The sequence below is a fragment of the Toxotes jaculatrix genome, chromosome 11 (genome assembly GCF_017976425.1).
Source record: "Toxotes jaculatrix isolate fToxJac2 chromosome 11, fToxJac2.pri, whole genome shotgun sequence".
NCBI classification, from domain to species: Eukaryota; Metazoa; Chordata; class Actinopteri; family Toxotidae; genus Toxotes; species Toxotes jaculatrix.
This window is the reverse complement of record NC_054404.1, coordinates 8547248-8561432: the sequence shown is the minus strand read 5'-3', so window position 1 is coordinate 8561432 and position 14185 is coordinate 8547248. Positions and strand designations below refer to the sequence as shown.

The 14185-nt window shown below is 41.6% G+C and overlaps 1 protein-coding gene across 4 annotated transcripts in view; it reads left to right on the top strand.

Annotated features, from left to right (window-relative positions):
* Positions 1–14185, top strand: part of LOC121189600 (ankyrin-3-like) — a 117427-nt gene that overhangs the window by 71432 nt on the left and 31810 nt on the right. For 2 of the 4 annotated variants that reach the window (XM_041049905.1, XM_041049903.1), the window contains exons 16-23: positions 1316–1414; positions 3430–3627; positions 3800–3898; positions 4710–4808; positions 4983–5081; positions 5219–5314; positions 6581–6653; positions 11845–11968. In XM_041049905.1, coding sequence (XP_040905839.1) covers positions 1316–1414; positions 3430–3627; positions 3800–3898; positions 4710–4808; positions 4983–5081; positions 5219–5314; positions 6581–6653; positions 11845–11968 — 887 coding nt within the window. Of the gene's footprint in view, positions 1–1315; positions 1415–3429; positions 3628–3799; positions 3899–4709; positions 4809–4982; positions 5082–5218; positions 5315–6580; positions 6654–6848; positions 6906–11844; positions 11969–13415; positions 13428–14185 lie in introns of all 4 variants that reach the window. The other 2 variants (XM_041049906.1, XM_041049904.1) reach the window with 2 other exon arrangements.

Below are 14185 nucleotides of genomic sequence, written 5' to 3'. Positions count from 1 at the left end.
AACACACACACACATACTGACACACTTAGCACAGGCCTACTGGCACTGATTATAATGTTAGCTAGTTGTGTGTGTGTCTGTGCCACCATCTGAGAGCATTTAACATAATGGCAGTCAGGTATGATAATGAAGCTTCCACACTGTTTGGTGGTGTCACGTTAAAATCAGGCTTATTGCAATACTGAGTCTAAACAAAAAGCAAAATCGGGCCTTTATTGCAGTTTAATGACATTTTTTTAGAGATGAGAAGAAAGACAAGAAACAAAGATACTTATTTAGTTTCCTCACATTTTGACACAGCTCATGAGATTATCAGGATGTTGTCTGGATACTTTTTTTGTGAGTAATTCCAAGTGTTTGTTGAATAAGTGGGACATTCCAGTGGCTCAGTGAGCATCCTGGTGACTCAGTCCTGGTTGCTCAGTGGGGTATAAGTTGTGTATTGTGTGCATGGAATACTCTGGATGTTGCTCAGAACTCTCAGCCCTTTGTTTACCAAAGCTATGAGAAAAGGAAATAAAGAGGTGAAAACAGAAACATGATGTTTAAAGCCCCACTCTGCTCAAAAATTAGTCGGCACTTCACTTTGATGTTTGAGCTTCACTGTGCAGGATGATTTATGCGCAGCGTGTGACACTAGAGGGCTAGAGGGGGGGGAAGTTTGTCTGTGCTCACCTTAAATCTGAGTTTAAGAAAAACTATGAGCGGGATTTTGTGACATCGTAGCCAAGTGTGGTATGGAATGAACTCTCTGGTGAAATAAGAGACATCTTGTGTTTAGAAGTTAAACTTTTGAAATGAAAAATATTTACATATTTGTAGATTCTGGATTTTCCAATGGGAAAGGAGTTGATGTAATTTAAGAATTTTTAACAAGGTAATTGATCTTTTTAGTGTAAAAACAGTATCAAACACATTATTATCCTAAGCATCACATTTTTATATCTAAAAACATGTCTGCAGGGGACATCAAATAAATCACAACAAATTCTAATATTGCTGTTGCTAATACTAATACTCCTGCTGCTGAAGTGTCACATCATAGCTGTCCAATGAAAATGGGTTTCAGCATGAAGTTGTTGCTCTAAATTGTCCCCTGTACTAAATATTGTCCATCAGTTTTATGTCTGTCTCCCTTCATGTTGTTACATTCTGTCTGTTTGGTTCTTGCATTGTACTTATCAGCGTGCTTGTGCTTGTATGTGCTCAGTGATCTTCTAACTTGGTGTTGTGTTGCATGCCTGTGTGTGTGTGGATGCGTCTCTGCATTTGTGTGTGTGTGTGTGTGTGTGTGTATGTGTGTTGGTGTTTTTAGAGTGGACTAACTCCACTGCATGTAGCCGCTCACTACGATAATCAAAGAGTGGCACTGCTGCTGTTGGATCAGGGAGCTTCCCCCCACGCTGCCGCCAAGGTATCCACACAAACACACGTGTTAAACTGAATCCACCTGGCTTATGCTCTCAGCGCCATCTCAGACCATTAACAGTGTTTTTTTGTGTAATGTTTGTATGAAGATCTAATACTCACCCAGTTTCTCCCATTACATCTTGTCTAGTCTCTGACATTGTAAGTGAATGTGTGGTTTTTTCCTTTGAGCTCAGCTAAGTCTTTGAAATCACTCGACTAGCCAGAATGCTACATTTCATATTTGTCATAAAACAAAACTGGAGAGCACGTGTGAATGGACTGGTGATGTGTTATACATGTCGTAAATTACTCCAGTGTCAGTCACTGCCCCAAACCACCCACTTTTGTGAAGTCTGTTCCAGAGCTATAAAGTTTGTGTGTTCCCAATTAAAAAAAAAAAAAAGCCAAAAAAAGCACTTTAGTAACTGCTCTTGTTGAAATGTCTGACACACACAAACACACATCGTCACTGACATATGGTCAAATTGCGGTCCGCCTCCCGCTAGGCTTTGGTAGTCTGTCAAAACCACAGAATAAGCAGAATGGAAGAACTAGCAAACAAAATATGGCAGAAAATTCTTGGTTTTGGCTGTCTACTGACTTTCAAGACAGTCAAGTGGACCAAAGCTTGTAGTACTAATTAATCTTTGCATGTTGTCTTCCCTTTTTGTCACAGGCTCTTTCTCCTGCTAGCTCTCTCTCTATTAATCTGTAGCTGTCTCTGTTTATTCCTTTACTTTTCCTGCCTCCCTCCCACACTCTTAGTCATTTCTCCCTGCCTCCCTTTCTCTGAGTTTCTTCCTCTATAAATTGTTTTTCATTTGGCTGGATGCTAAACTTGGTGTGTTTGGTCTAATTTAAGTGCATTTGGAAAGGGATCAGTCTGTGCGTACCAGAGGAGTTGACTACAAGCATTTGCACACACAAATCCAAGCAATGAGTCGCATAAAACATGGTGCATGGTCACATATCTGCACTCAGACAGGAGAATCTGAAATTGTGATATTGACTCGTGAAAGCAGTCTCACTATAAACGATAAATAGTTTAGAAGTAACATGCGACTTCAGTTGTGTATTTTTAGGGCTCAATTTCATTTGGAAATATATATATTCATTTTATAAACATATGTGACTCTTTCTTTTTCGATGCCCAGCTCATGCTTTCACTTACTCTCATTTAAGCTAAAATCACCCCACCCCTCTGTGGACCTCAAGGCTGCCCAGTGTGTTGAATAAAGCCCACCTGCAGCTCACACTATTACCTCTGGAGCTCCTAACAGGGAGATGAGTTTAAAATCCGTCTTTAATTTAATGCTGTCTGTGAGGAATGTCAGAATAGTGACTTCTCCCCTTTTCAGCTGCTCCCCTGTCTGTTCACTCTGCCGCCTGCTTTTTTTTAACTATCGTGTTTGTGTTCAGTCAACTCAGGGAAACTTTTTGTCTGCGGTCTCACATGCTCATTTACGGGCTCTTTGAGGAGCAGCAGTTCCCCACCAATGATAAATATAAAACTATTCTTAAGTTTGCTCAGCCTGACATTGATATTAATGTTATGAGCTTTAAATTTAAACAGTATTGAATGCACAATGGACGTTTCTTATGGCAGCCTCATTGTCACACCTAATACCTGCAGTTTATTAATCTGAATTACACGTGTTGCAGTAATGCAGAATTGCATCTGCTCCTTCAGCTTTTTTTGTGTCCTTGTAATCCACAGCCATGAGTACAGAAACATTTTTAGTAATTTTCTGTCTCTTTATTATATTAGATTTAGTGGATATAATGAAAAAAATGGTCTCACCATAGTGTCCATCCAACAGCTTTGTCTTCACTTTGGTCTGTAATGTATGATGTGAATTCCATATTCATTCGAGGAGACCTAATGAAAACATTCCGTCTTATGCAACACTGAGCATAACCAGATTTTTTTTAGTATAGTAAAATAATACTCCACCCATCAAATCCAAAGAAGAGCTCAGTGCAACCTCCCCGTCCCTGTTTATCTTTTGTCTGCTTCAGAATGGCTACACCCCACTCCACATTGCTGCCAAAAAGAACCAAATGGACATTGGGACCACACTACTGGAGTATGGTGCAGACACCAACGCGGTGACACGGCAAGGCATCAGCCCCATTCACCTGGCAGCGCAGGAGGGCAGCGTGGACCTGGTGTCACTGCTGCTGGCCAAGAACGCAAATGTCAACGTGTGCAATAAGGTTTATACATTCACACAGACTGTGCACTCAAAAAAATGTAGACATTCTTTGCACATGCACAAACACAGAGCCTGTAATCTGTGGTAGCCTGTTTCAGTCTTGTTGTGTGCTCCCATAACAAATTTATTTGTGTGTTCTCACATGTTTATGTGTGTCCTCTCCTCATATACAGAGCGGACTTACACCACTCCACTTAGCAGCACAGGAGGACAAGGTCAATGTTGCAGAAGTCCTTCTCAACCACGGGGCTGATGTCAATCCACAAACAAAGGCAAAGCTTTCTCAGATAATATACACATACACACACACATACATAGTGTAAATACATACACAGATAAGGGTCTTTAAATCTATTTTTGTGATTGCGGTTTTGATGCATGACCTGTTTTTCTCTCTATCTGAACTGGATTTCAGTGTGGTTGTGGCATCGGAAAAACACACTCGCATACTCCTGGGCACACACCCACACATTCGTCCACAATCATCTCAGATGCTACATAAATAAAGAATTGATACCTGAGTGGAAGGTGTTCATGTCTTTATGGATGCCCCACGCACTGCAGCAAACACATACACATGCACATGAGCACGCACGTGATCTAATATTCAGTCACACTCTGTCAGTTGCAGTTCACGTACACACAAACACACACAGGCCCCATAACACGCTGCTCACGTTCAGTGAGACGAGCCTGCTGTAGCTGAAGGTTGGGCTAGCACAAGGTTATATGGTGTGTTGTGTATATTTGTGCTGACAGGACAGTTGTTTACAGCGAATAGGTTATTCGCTCGCTGATCTCCTCCATTACCATTACGCACTGTACATATAATTCAACAGGGACATGAAATATGATGCAGTTTTGAAGTTGTATTTAGAATCAGAGATAGCATGCAGAGAAGCAGAGGTAAATTAATTTTTCCCATATAAACTAAGTTATTTTCTTGCTCAATAGCAGCCAGATATTTCAGAAATAACAAGATGAGGCCTCCAGTCAGCATACGTAACTATCTTTCTCTCCTCTTTTCATCTACTTGCCCTCTCATGTCTATGTCTGTCCCTCCATTTACTTTTCTTCTTGCAGATGGGTTACACTCCGCTGCATGTGGCTTGTCACTATGGCAACGCAAAGATGGCAAACTTCCTGCTGCAGAACCGTGCCAGAGTCAATGGCAAAACCAAGGTAGACAAATGCGTCCTCACTCACCCAACAGCACACACTCGTGCACACACTTGTGTGCACAATCTTGTGTTACTGTTCTTGTGTAGCTCTTACTTTGCATACAAATTCATACATCTAATGTTAATATTTCCTCTCTTTCCCTGACTGTGTTTATGTGTCTGTGTCTCTGTATAGAACGGGTACACTCCTCTACACCAGGCAGCTCAGCAGGGCCACACCCACATCATCAACCTGCTGCTTCAGCACGGGGCCTCGGCCAACGAGCTCACCGTGGTCAGTGCACAAACATGCTGGCACACACGCACAGACACACGCTCCAGCAGAGCTGAAGATTGATGAAATACTAAATGCTCTTTGTATTTTGTGTTCACCTCCTGTAAATAATTTCCTGTTGTCCTGTCACTGTTCAGAATGGGAACACTGCCCTATCCATCGCCCATCGTCTCGGGTACATCTCTGTGGTGGACACTCTGAGGCCTGTGACGGATGAAAACCTGACTGCCATGGTGAGACACTGTCTTCCTATCCATGGCATCTCATATGGTTAAAGGCAATGTCTATTACATTACCAATAAATTCCAGACTGATTTAATTCTTATGAATATTTTCTATAACTTGGAAATAGGTTGAATGCTAGAGCCAGGCCAAAAGATTAGCAACACCTTGAAGGCATCCAGCATCCTCAGTAAAAAATGACTATCTGAATCACATAATTTGCTGTATTGAACTGAGTTGTGTGACTGACTCTTTGCCCAAATTAAAACTCGGGCAGTCAGTCGGCAACATACTGTAAGTTGTGAATCCTGCAAGATCAGCCAGCAAGTCAGTCAGTCAGTGACGCCGTATCACATGTGTGAAGTTGTCCTGATTAAGAGACAGAGAGCGAGAGAGAGAGAGGGCTTAGATCAGAGCTTAAGGTTTCTCCTCAAATAGCCCAGGTCACTAACAGTGGCCTGATCCACGCACGTGTCTGGGAGAAAGGGGGGAGGGAGAAGGGCGAGAAAGTGGGAAAGAAAGAGAGGCAGTGGGAAGATGAAGGGGTGAGAAGAATGTAAGGGGGACAATGAGAGAAGAAATGGACAGAGAGGTCACTGAGGATCCTGCACAATCAGCAGCAAAGTGTATTAGTCATAACTGTGTCTATCTACAGGGGCGTAACTAAAAGATCAAGGTCGTTTCCCTACTCCTTTGTTTGAGTGATCTATTATTCACTGTGCAGAGGCCTCTGCTGTTGTTTGATGCCCCTATTGAACTTGCATCCTCATCCTGTTGGACCTTTGCTGGTCCGTTATATGGGGTAATATGGCCTTCAAGCATACTATATCATTACCTCTTACTATGGCAGAGGCCATGGTTAAGATTCCGCTAAATGTCCATATTAGGAAATGCATGTGAAGGTCACACTTCGCACTAGTTGGAATGTAAATGCTGAAGTTGCCAATAATTGACTACAGTTGTCTCTAAAATATTGTTGTATGTGAGTTTAAGGTCATGTAATACTGAGTTTCAAAACATCAGCAGTGTGCTGGGAGGAATGTTTTGGGCACTTTAACATTACAGGAAGCATGCTTTTAAGGGTCAGGTTTAATGTGTCAAGGTTGTTGAGTATGGACAGTGAAAATGATTATTTTATATATTATAACATAAAACCTATTACAGCATTGTAACTCATTAAGTTTCAGGAATTTGTCCAGAATATAGATGTATATTTTCTAATATTGTTTTAGTGAAACTGAATTTTTCAGGTGTCCGTCCACTTTTCGTATTTGCAGAGCACATCAGAAAAACACAAAATCAATGTGCCAGAGACCATGAACGAGTTCCTCGACATGTCAGATGATGAAGGTATGTGACAAATGCTACAACTTCTTTTTATCCTGCTCATTTTCAACATTACATGCTAAAATTAAATAAATTGACACGTGTTTGACTTGTTTTTAATATGAGTAATTTTGCATGATTTACACACACTTGTGACTACGTGATGTCATTTTCATTAACATGTGCATGTTTCACTCTATGTGTATCCTAATCACACAGTCCAGGCCAATGTGCCAGAAATTCTCAATGAGGAATCTTTGTCTGATGTTGATGAAGGTATTTGCCTCCACCATTCTGTAGTTTGTGTGTTTTCCTTTAACATAACGCACTTCAGCAGAACTAACCTGCCTTGTAGAGGAGCTAGCCGTAAAGCCTTTGCTATTGTGTCACTGATCTTTGTTGTTCATTTTCACCAAATACTATCCATGCAACATCAGAACATACTCTATTCCCATCTCATTAGCCAATAAGAGGGTCAGACAGAGGTAGACAAAGAATAAAGTCACAACTATTTGCGTTTTGTCCAAGAAATCCATCAACAAACATAATTTTTTTTAAGCTGTTTTAGCCTTGAATCTGGTCTTGGTTTTCTGGCAGGTTTGAGTGTCCTGTTTCTGTTCACAGGCTGACACTGCTGATGTTATTTTTATTGCAACTAGGAAAAAAGAAAAATAAATTATTTTTAACTACTTGCACACCATAATTCTCATACTGCTCTTAATCAAAGACACTTTGTGAAATATCGTCCTCTCTTCAACCCTGCAATCTCTTTGATGGAGTTGCTGTGAGAAAATGAAAACAAGGACGCTGTGACTCACTTCAGAATTCAGATGATAGACTATGAAGAGACCTGCATGCATGTGATGAAATGTTCTTTTCTTACTGTATGTAAAACCTCAACATATTACACAGCATTAATCATATCAAAGTCAGCAGTAGAGTAACTGCTGTAGCTCTACAGAGCCAAATAGCTCTGCCAAGTTTATGGTACAAGTCACATTGTTTCAGTCTGCCCATTTCGGTCTTCTGTCCTTTGTTTTGCAACCACAGAACCAACAGGCCTGTAAAATTGATGAGCTTGTTCATGGGCTGTTGCTTAGGGGACAGCCAGGGGGGTGTGGGGTTTCTATGTCGGGTGATACTAGACTCAACAAGTTACGTGCACACACACACACACACACAAACACATATCAGGTGATTATGGATGAGTTTGTCCTTTAGCTGTATGAGGATGATCCCCAATGGCACATCTATGATTCAGTGTATTATCACTACCACACAGGAACTATTAATAAAAACATCCACAGCCTCATGTGCTCAACATAAACTGTTTATGCTGTGTGCATAATTCATCAGCATTGCACTTGTGCAGCGCAGCCTTTATATTCACTTTGCCCAACTGTAACAGCACCAGACTGGCTTTAATTAGCTGCTGCATTCAGGCCTGCGCTCCTTCATCTTTGTAGTATCTTCTAGTTTTTGCTGTGTGTGTATGTATATGTGTGTATGTATATGTGTGTGTGTGTGTGTGTGTGTGTGTGTGTGTGTGTGTGTGTGTGTGTGTGTGTGTGTGTGTGTGTGTGTGTGTGTGTGTGTGAGAGAGAGAGAAGCAGTAAAGAGTTTCCACATCTCTCTTTAATCCTATATGGGGGAAGCCAATCCTATTAAGCTGTAGGTTGAAGTGAGTTTGACAGGTCACTCCTGGTCTCTGGCCGTGTGCGTGTGTGTGTGTGTGTGTGTGTGTGTGTGTGTGGCCTGCCTGTGCAATCACATGCTTTCTATAGACCACTATAGCCACTAATTGTACTGCCATCTGAAAACAACTTAACTCCTTGTTGTGCTCTGCTGTCATCACAGTGTAGAGTATCTCCATGATCCCTACAGCACTGGCCTTAGAGGATATCATTCCTACAGTTGGTGTTATGTATACTGAATGTCTTTAACTGTCCTTAACACCTCTTGCATAATTGCTCTATATTTCCTTTCTCTTGTGCAAGTATTAGTCACTGCGTGCCACACGTAGAAGGAAGAACTATACAGAGAAAAGTTGCTCAAGAATTAAAAAAATATATATAGCAAAATGATTCATGATGTGATTGCTTTATCATCATTTTAGCCTCATTCCCAGTTTAACATGCAGCCTCAGTGACTTCCACCATAGAGGAGAGAAAAGGCATGAGCTGTTTTCAGTGGCAGTTTTCTTCTCCTCTCCGTCACTGTCTCCTCCACTGAGCTTCCCAAGCATTTGCTCGAACGACCTGTCAGCTGACTGTGCTCTCCACAGAGCGGTAAACACTTCCAGCGCGGCCCCTGTTGACGCTCTGCAGCCGGAGTTTGTTGTCGATGCTGTTGAGCCAGGGACGCATCGAGACTTTCTCTCTTTAAATCCAATGAGATGAGCTTTTTTTTTTTTTGAGCCGCCTGCGGGAGAATTAACCCCGGCGTGGTCGCCGATTACAGCCGGTTAGGAGTTCTACTGTCTCTGCACAGAAACGGGGGCTGTTTTGCAGCGAGGAGGCGCAAAACTTAGGGGAGTTTGAATTTTGTTTCTTTGCGGAGAGAAGGCGGAAGAGATGTGCGCACCAGCCGCAAAGGCGCAAGTTGGTCTGAGTGGAGTTAAGTGCGTGGGGTGAAAGGAGGGCAACATTTTCCATCAGCACCTGAAGCACTGAATGGACTGCTTGATAGTCTTCACCGCTCTCTGGATTTTCTTTTCGCCCTGGCAGCGTTGCGTGGAGTTTTAGGAAAATAGAAATAAGTCAGGAAATATCAGGAGAATTGTGATCTGTGAATATGGCTGAGCTGGACAAAGGTAAGTTGTTAGAGCATTAAGCCGAGGTGATATTTTGTCTCTTATTATTATTTTATCTCTTTTATAATTTTAGCTGTCTGCCAGTGGGTAAGAATGGATTTCAGTTCACTCAGCCTTTTGGTCTCTGTAGGTACTGTATATGTTTAGTTGTAGTTTTAGGTATGTATACGTTTATCTTTTTTTTTTTTTTTTTTACTGTTAGAGAGAGGGAAGCAAATATAGTCTGTCGATGCGGTGACTTCGTAACACAGAGGATGCTTCAGGTTCAAAATGTACAGTAGGTGTGTGTGTGTGTGTGTGTGTGTCTAGTGTTTGTACTTGTATGGCTACACATTGAGAGAGCAAGTTGGAGTCATAGACCTCACGGAGTGAGGACATTTTGGGAAAGTGAGATTTTAATCGTTCCTCACTTTCTGACACACCTTCAAAGCACTGTGTGAGGGTCGAGACTTGGTTTTAGGGCTCAAGGTTGCTAGGGAATGCATGATGTCAGCGGTTGTCCTCACAAAGACATAAGTATCCTCACAAAGATGGAAGTACAAACGTGTGTGTGTGTGTGTGTGTGTGTGTGTGTGTGTGTGTGTGTGTGTGTGTGTGTGTGTGCGTGCGTGCGTGTGTCAGGGTGGGTTATGTGAGGTGGGGAGTCTGAGCTTGAATGGGACGCTGATACATTATCACAGCAGCGGGGAGTCGATTGTTTTCCAGTTGTGTCAAGTCAGATAGAAACAGCTAGAAAAACACAGGAAGTTGGGTGATGAATCTTACCATCAGAATAAAAGCAGAACATGCCTCAGGAGAAAAATGTTATGAATGTCTGTCTCCTTATTGTTAAGTGGATACCTGAAGTGTTTAAAATGGATGGCTAGAATGCTAACATACTGTGTTATTCTGAATCAGTCTGTTACAGTATAGGTGCATGGAAGACACCAGATTCAGCATTTCCCCCTGATATTTACCAGCCACTAAAAATAAATAACTGTTCAGAGATAACTGCAATTAACACCACAGTGTTTTTTTCATAACCCAAAACATGGGCAATTTGTCATTACAACTGCTCTTGTCATCACTCTCTTTGCTATAGGCTACTGAGAAATACAAAAGTTGAGAAAATACAAGAGTTTTTTTCAGATTAACTGATACTCATTTTGGGAAATTAAAGGAGTAAAGAGTAAATGGAGGGAATGGGCACACTTACAAAATAATTGACCACACTTATTAATATCACTACTCTGTAATTAATTGGTTTAAAAAAAAGTAAAATTAAAAAAAAAAAATTCAACCTTTGATTTATTTGAATGTGGCTGCCCAGTGCTGCTGCGCATTACTTTTCTAAGGCGCAAATTCCTGTTGTAGACAATAGACCTTGTACCATAAGTTGGAATAAGACAGAGAGATATAAATCATGGTAAATGTGGTAGTGTCTAAATAACCAGAACAAAACTCTTAAAAGCATGGGCGTGTTACTGTGATTCGCATATTTCCCTGATTTCAACGTTTCAATGAATGTACAGTCGCCTAATGTGAACATATTGCGTTTGGGGACAGATTTGGTCACGTAGTTACCTGCGTTTTGTCTGAACAGTGGGTGTTGGCATTTTTTTTTTTTTTTTAAATCATGGGCGAGTTTTGACAACTGAAATTCTTTCGCTGTTGGTTTTATTTTGAAATTTGACACCGGAAAGGCTTGCTTTTAATGTGATCCAACTTGACAGCGGTTCTGGTGTCTGATCGGAGTGCGGCAGTATTGAAGGCAGGGGGAGGGGCTGCGGTGAAGGAGCAGAGTGTTGCAGGCAGGACAGAGCCGGACATGAGGGAGAAGGAGAAGCACAGTAGCCGCTCCGCCGGCTTCATTGAGCGGCGTGTCATCGTCCACCGGTCCGCCGATCGAGGTGTGGTGCGGTTCTGCACTTTCTGCTTATTCTCTGCTTATTGTGCGCAAGCTTTGGTAGCTGTTAAACCCTCTGCTGCGCTCTGTCTCTGAGTGTTGTGGAAGGAGCTGCGTTTGGTTTTACAGGAGAGCTCAAGATATACCGCAAAGTGGCTTTGCTGCTGTCTCTGATGGCATTTTTCTCTAAAATGATTACTGTCTAACCTCTGAAAACAGTCACGCATCGGCGCTGCTCAGTGTTTCAGCTTCATGTTGTTGTTGTGCCACAGTCAAATGTATAGACAAAAAAGAAAAGTTGCGGTGGGCTATGCAGTTGCGGAGAGGTATGTTTAACGACAGACTGGTGCTGATAAATTATCCAAGGCCTCCTCTAAGTACCATAATCAAATAAGTGAGGGACTGATGTCGGCAGTGATGGGGCTTGTTTTTCTTTCCCGAGGTGCCGCATCGCCTCTCTCGTCCGGTTTGGTTTTTGTAGTTAACCGGAGGATTTTATGATTTCATCCCTCCACCAGGTGAGGATGCGATGACCGGGGACACGGACAAATACCTGCGGCCTCAGGACCTCAGAGAGCTGGGGGATGATTCTCTCCCTCAGGAGGGGTACATGGGTTTCAGCATAGGAGCCCGCTCAGCCAGGTAAGCACTTATCATTTTTATTAGATACATATGAAAATCATAAATATACTCAGGTGCAGTGCTGTCAACTATTTGGTCCAACTTGTCCTTATAATATTGAGGCTTGTATGTGACATCATGTTGCCTTTGATGCTGTGGCTGTTCACCCTTCTGTACGTACACAGCTTTATGATGCCTGTATCTGAGATGATACGCTGTTTTTCTAGACTGTATACTGTATGTTGGATCAGAATGAAACAGGTTATATAACGGTCAATCCCTTCAACATACACACAAAACCACTCAAACACAATAATGGAAATCGCCAGAGAAAGCAGCTGGAAAGTTGCCATGTAATGATTCAACCTGACAAAATGATTCAGCGTTTTGTGTGGCCTCATTCAAACCCATGCAAAGATTACAAATGGCCCACAGTACAACACAAGAGATGTATCTTTGAACTTTGATGCCTTTGATACTCTCAGTGAACAGCTGCACACCGAGAATCAGCGCAGGCCCAGCTACAGTTTCAAATAGTGAACAGAGTATGTAGTGGAAAACTGGCAGGCTCCAGTGAAAACACATCAGCGGTACACAGGACAAGTGTTGTGCAGCCACAGACTGTATTGTGGCCACACTGACAGATGGCAGATGCACTGTGATGGTTGGATTGATAAAAACAACTACACTAACTGTGACAGGAAGCTGCTAGCATCAGCGGGCCACAGCAAACAAGGGAAACACTGAATTAAAGTGAGAGATTCTGTGTAAACAGGCCTGTGTGATGAGGCTCTTGGGTCGACACTGGAAAGAGTTTTCAGTTCACAAATGTTAACGTGCATGATTTATTATTAGCTTTGAATGTTAAAATGGTAAGAAAATACAAGATTTAAGGTGTTGAATTTTGAGTTATTTGTAGAAACTGCTAAAATTTATCATAACAGGATGACATTTGTGTCATTATTGCTTTTGTAACAACTATTCGTTTAATAATCTACTAGAAATACAGATACAGATATTAACTGTTCCTGTTTTACTGCTGCTTTACTGTAATTGCTCATACAGTAACAGAGCAGTTTGTAAACTGAAACACATTTTAAAAATGTTGACATGTCTCTTTGCAGAAGTGTGAAGGAAATGCTGTGAAAAACATAAAATATGTTATTGATCAATGAACGTATGATGCTGAGCAAGTTCTTTTGTTTTCCTTACCTTTCTGTTTATGACATCGACATTGCATGGTTTGCTTTTTAACTGGGCTGCACACACAAACACACTCACACTCATGTAAACCTGGAAAACACTTGAGCCCAGTTGTAGCTTGCGACCATGCAGAAGCACAGCATCAATGTCATATGGAGAAAAAAAAAAAAGCCACATCATGCTTCAGTGTCTTCAAAATGCTTTGCTTTTCACTCTTCTATTTTGTTCTTTTCCCTGTTTTCCTGCACCCTGTCCCTCATTCTAGCCCTAGAATCAGGTAAGAAAAGAGCAGTAGTTGTAGTAGTAGTAGGCAACATTAGCTGTGAATGGTGTCCCTCCCTTGTGACCCCCTGAAATTGTTTAACTCCCACCTTATATCCATGCACCCTCTAACCCAAACCCCAAGTCATCCATTGTACATCGGCCTCATCCAGTGTTGCTGTTTCTCTGTCTGTGGTAACAGATTTGTCACTTTGCTGCTGTTCCGTGTTGTATTTTGAGATCATCCCTCCATTTTAGCTGATAACCATTCTTGTTATTTTTTCATCCGCCTAACAAACATCATCATATCTGCAAAATGAAAGTGTATTTATTTTTTTGCTGCAGGTGTGGAAAAGAGGCAGTGTTGCTGGAAATGAGAAAATAAAAGCAGCACTTGTGTTTTGTGCAGATTCTTCTTCAGTTTGAGTTGTGCGGACTAATCCCCTAACTTTTTGATGTGGCTTGTTCTTAAGTGGCACTTTATCTCTGTTTTTGTTGTACCACCAAGTGTAACTTCCAGGGATTTAAAACATCAGTTAATTCATGGTCCATCCTTTTTATACACCCTGTTTACAAGATAAATTGGAATTTCCCATCATCATTCAGGATGATTCTGGCTGTTAAATCGTGGTTAGCAGAGATGGAAACTTTGTGACCTGAGATTATTTGGGAATTTTCCTTCAGCAATTAAAATAATCCTCCATGTGCATCAAAGACAAACATTAATACACAGATGCATTCACGTGCACACACTTACATAAATGCACAGCATGA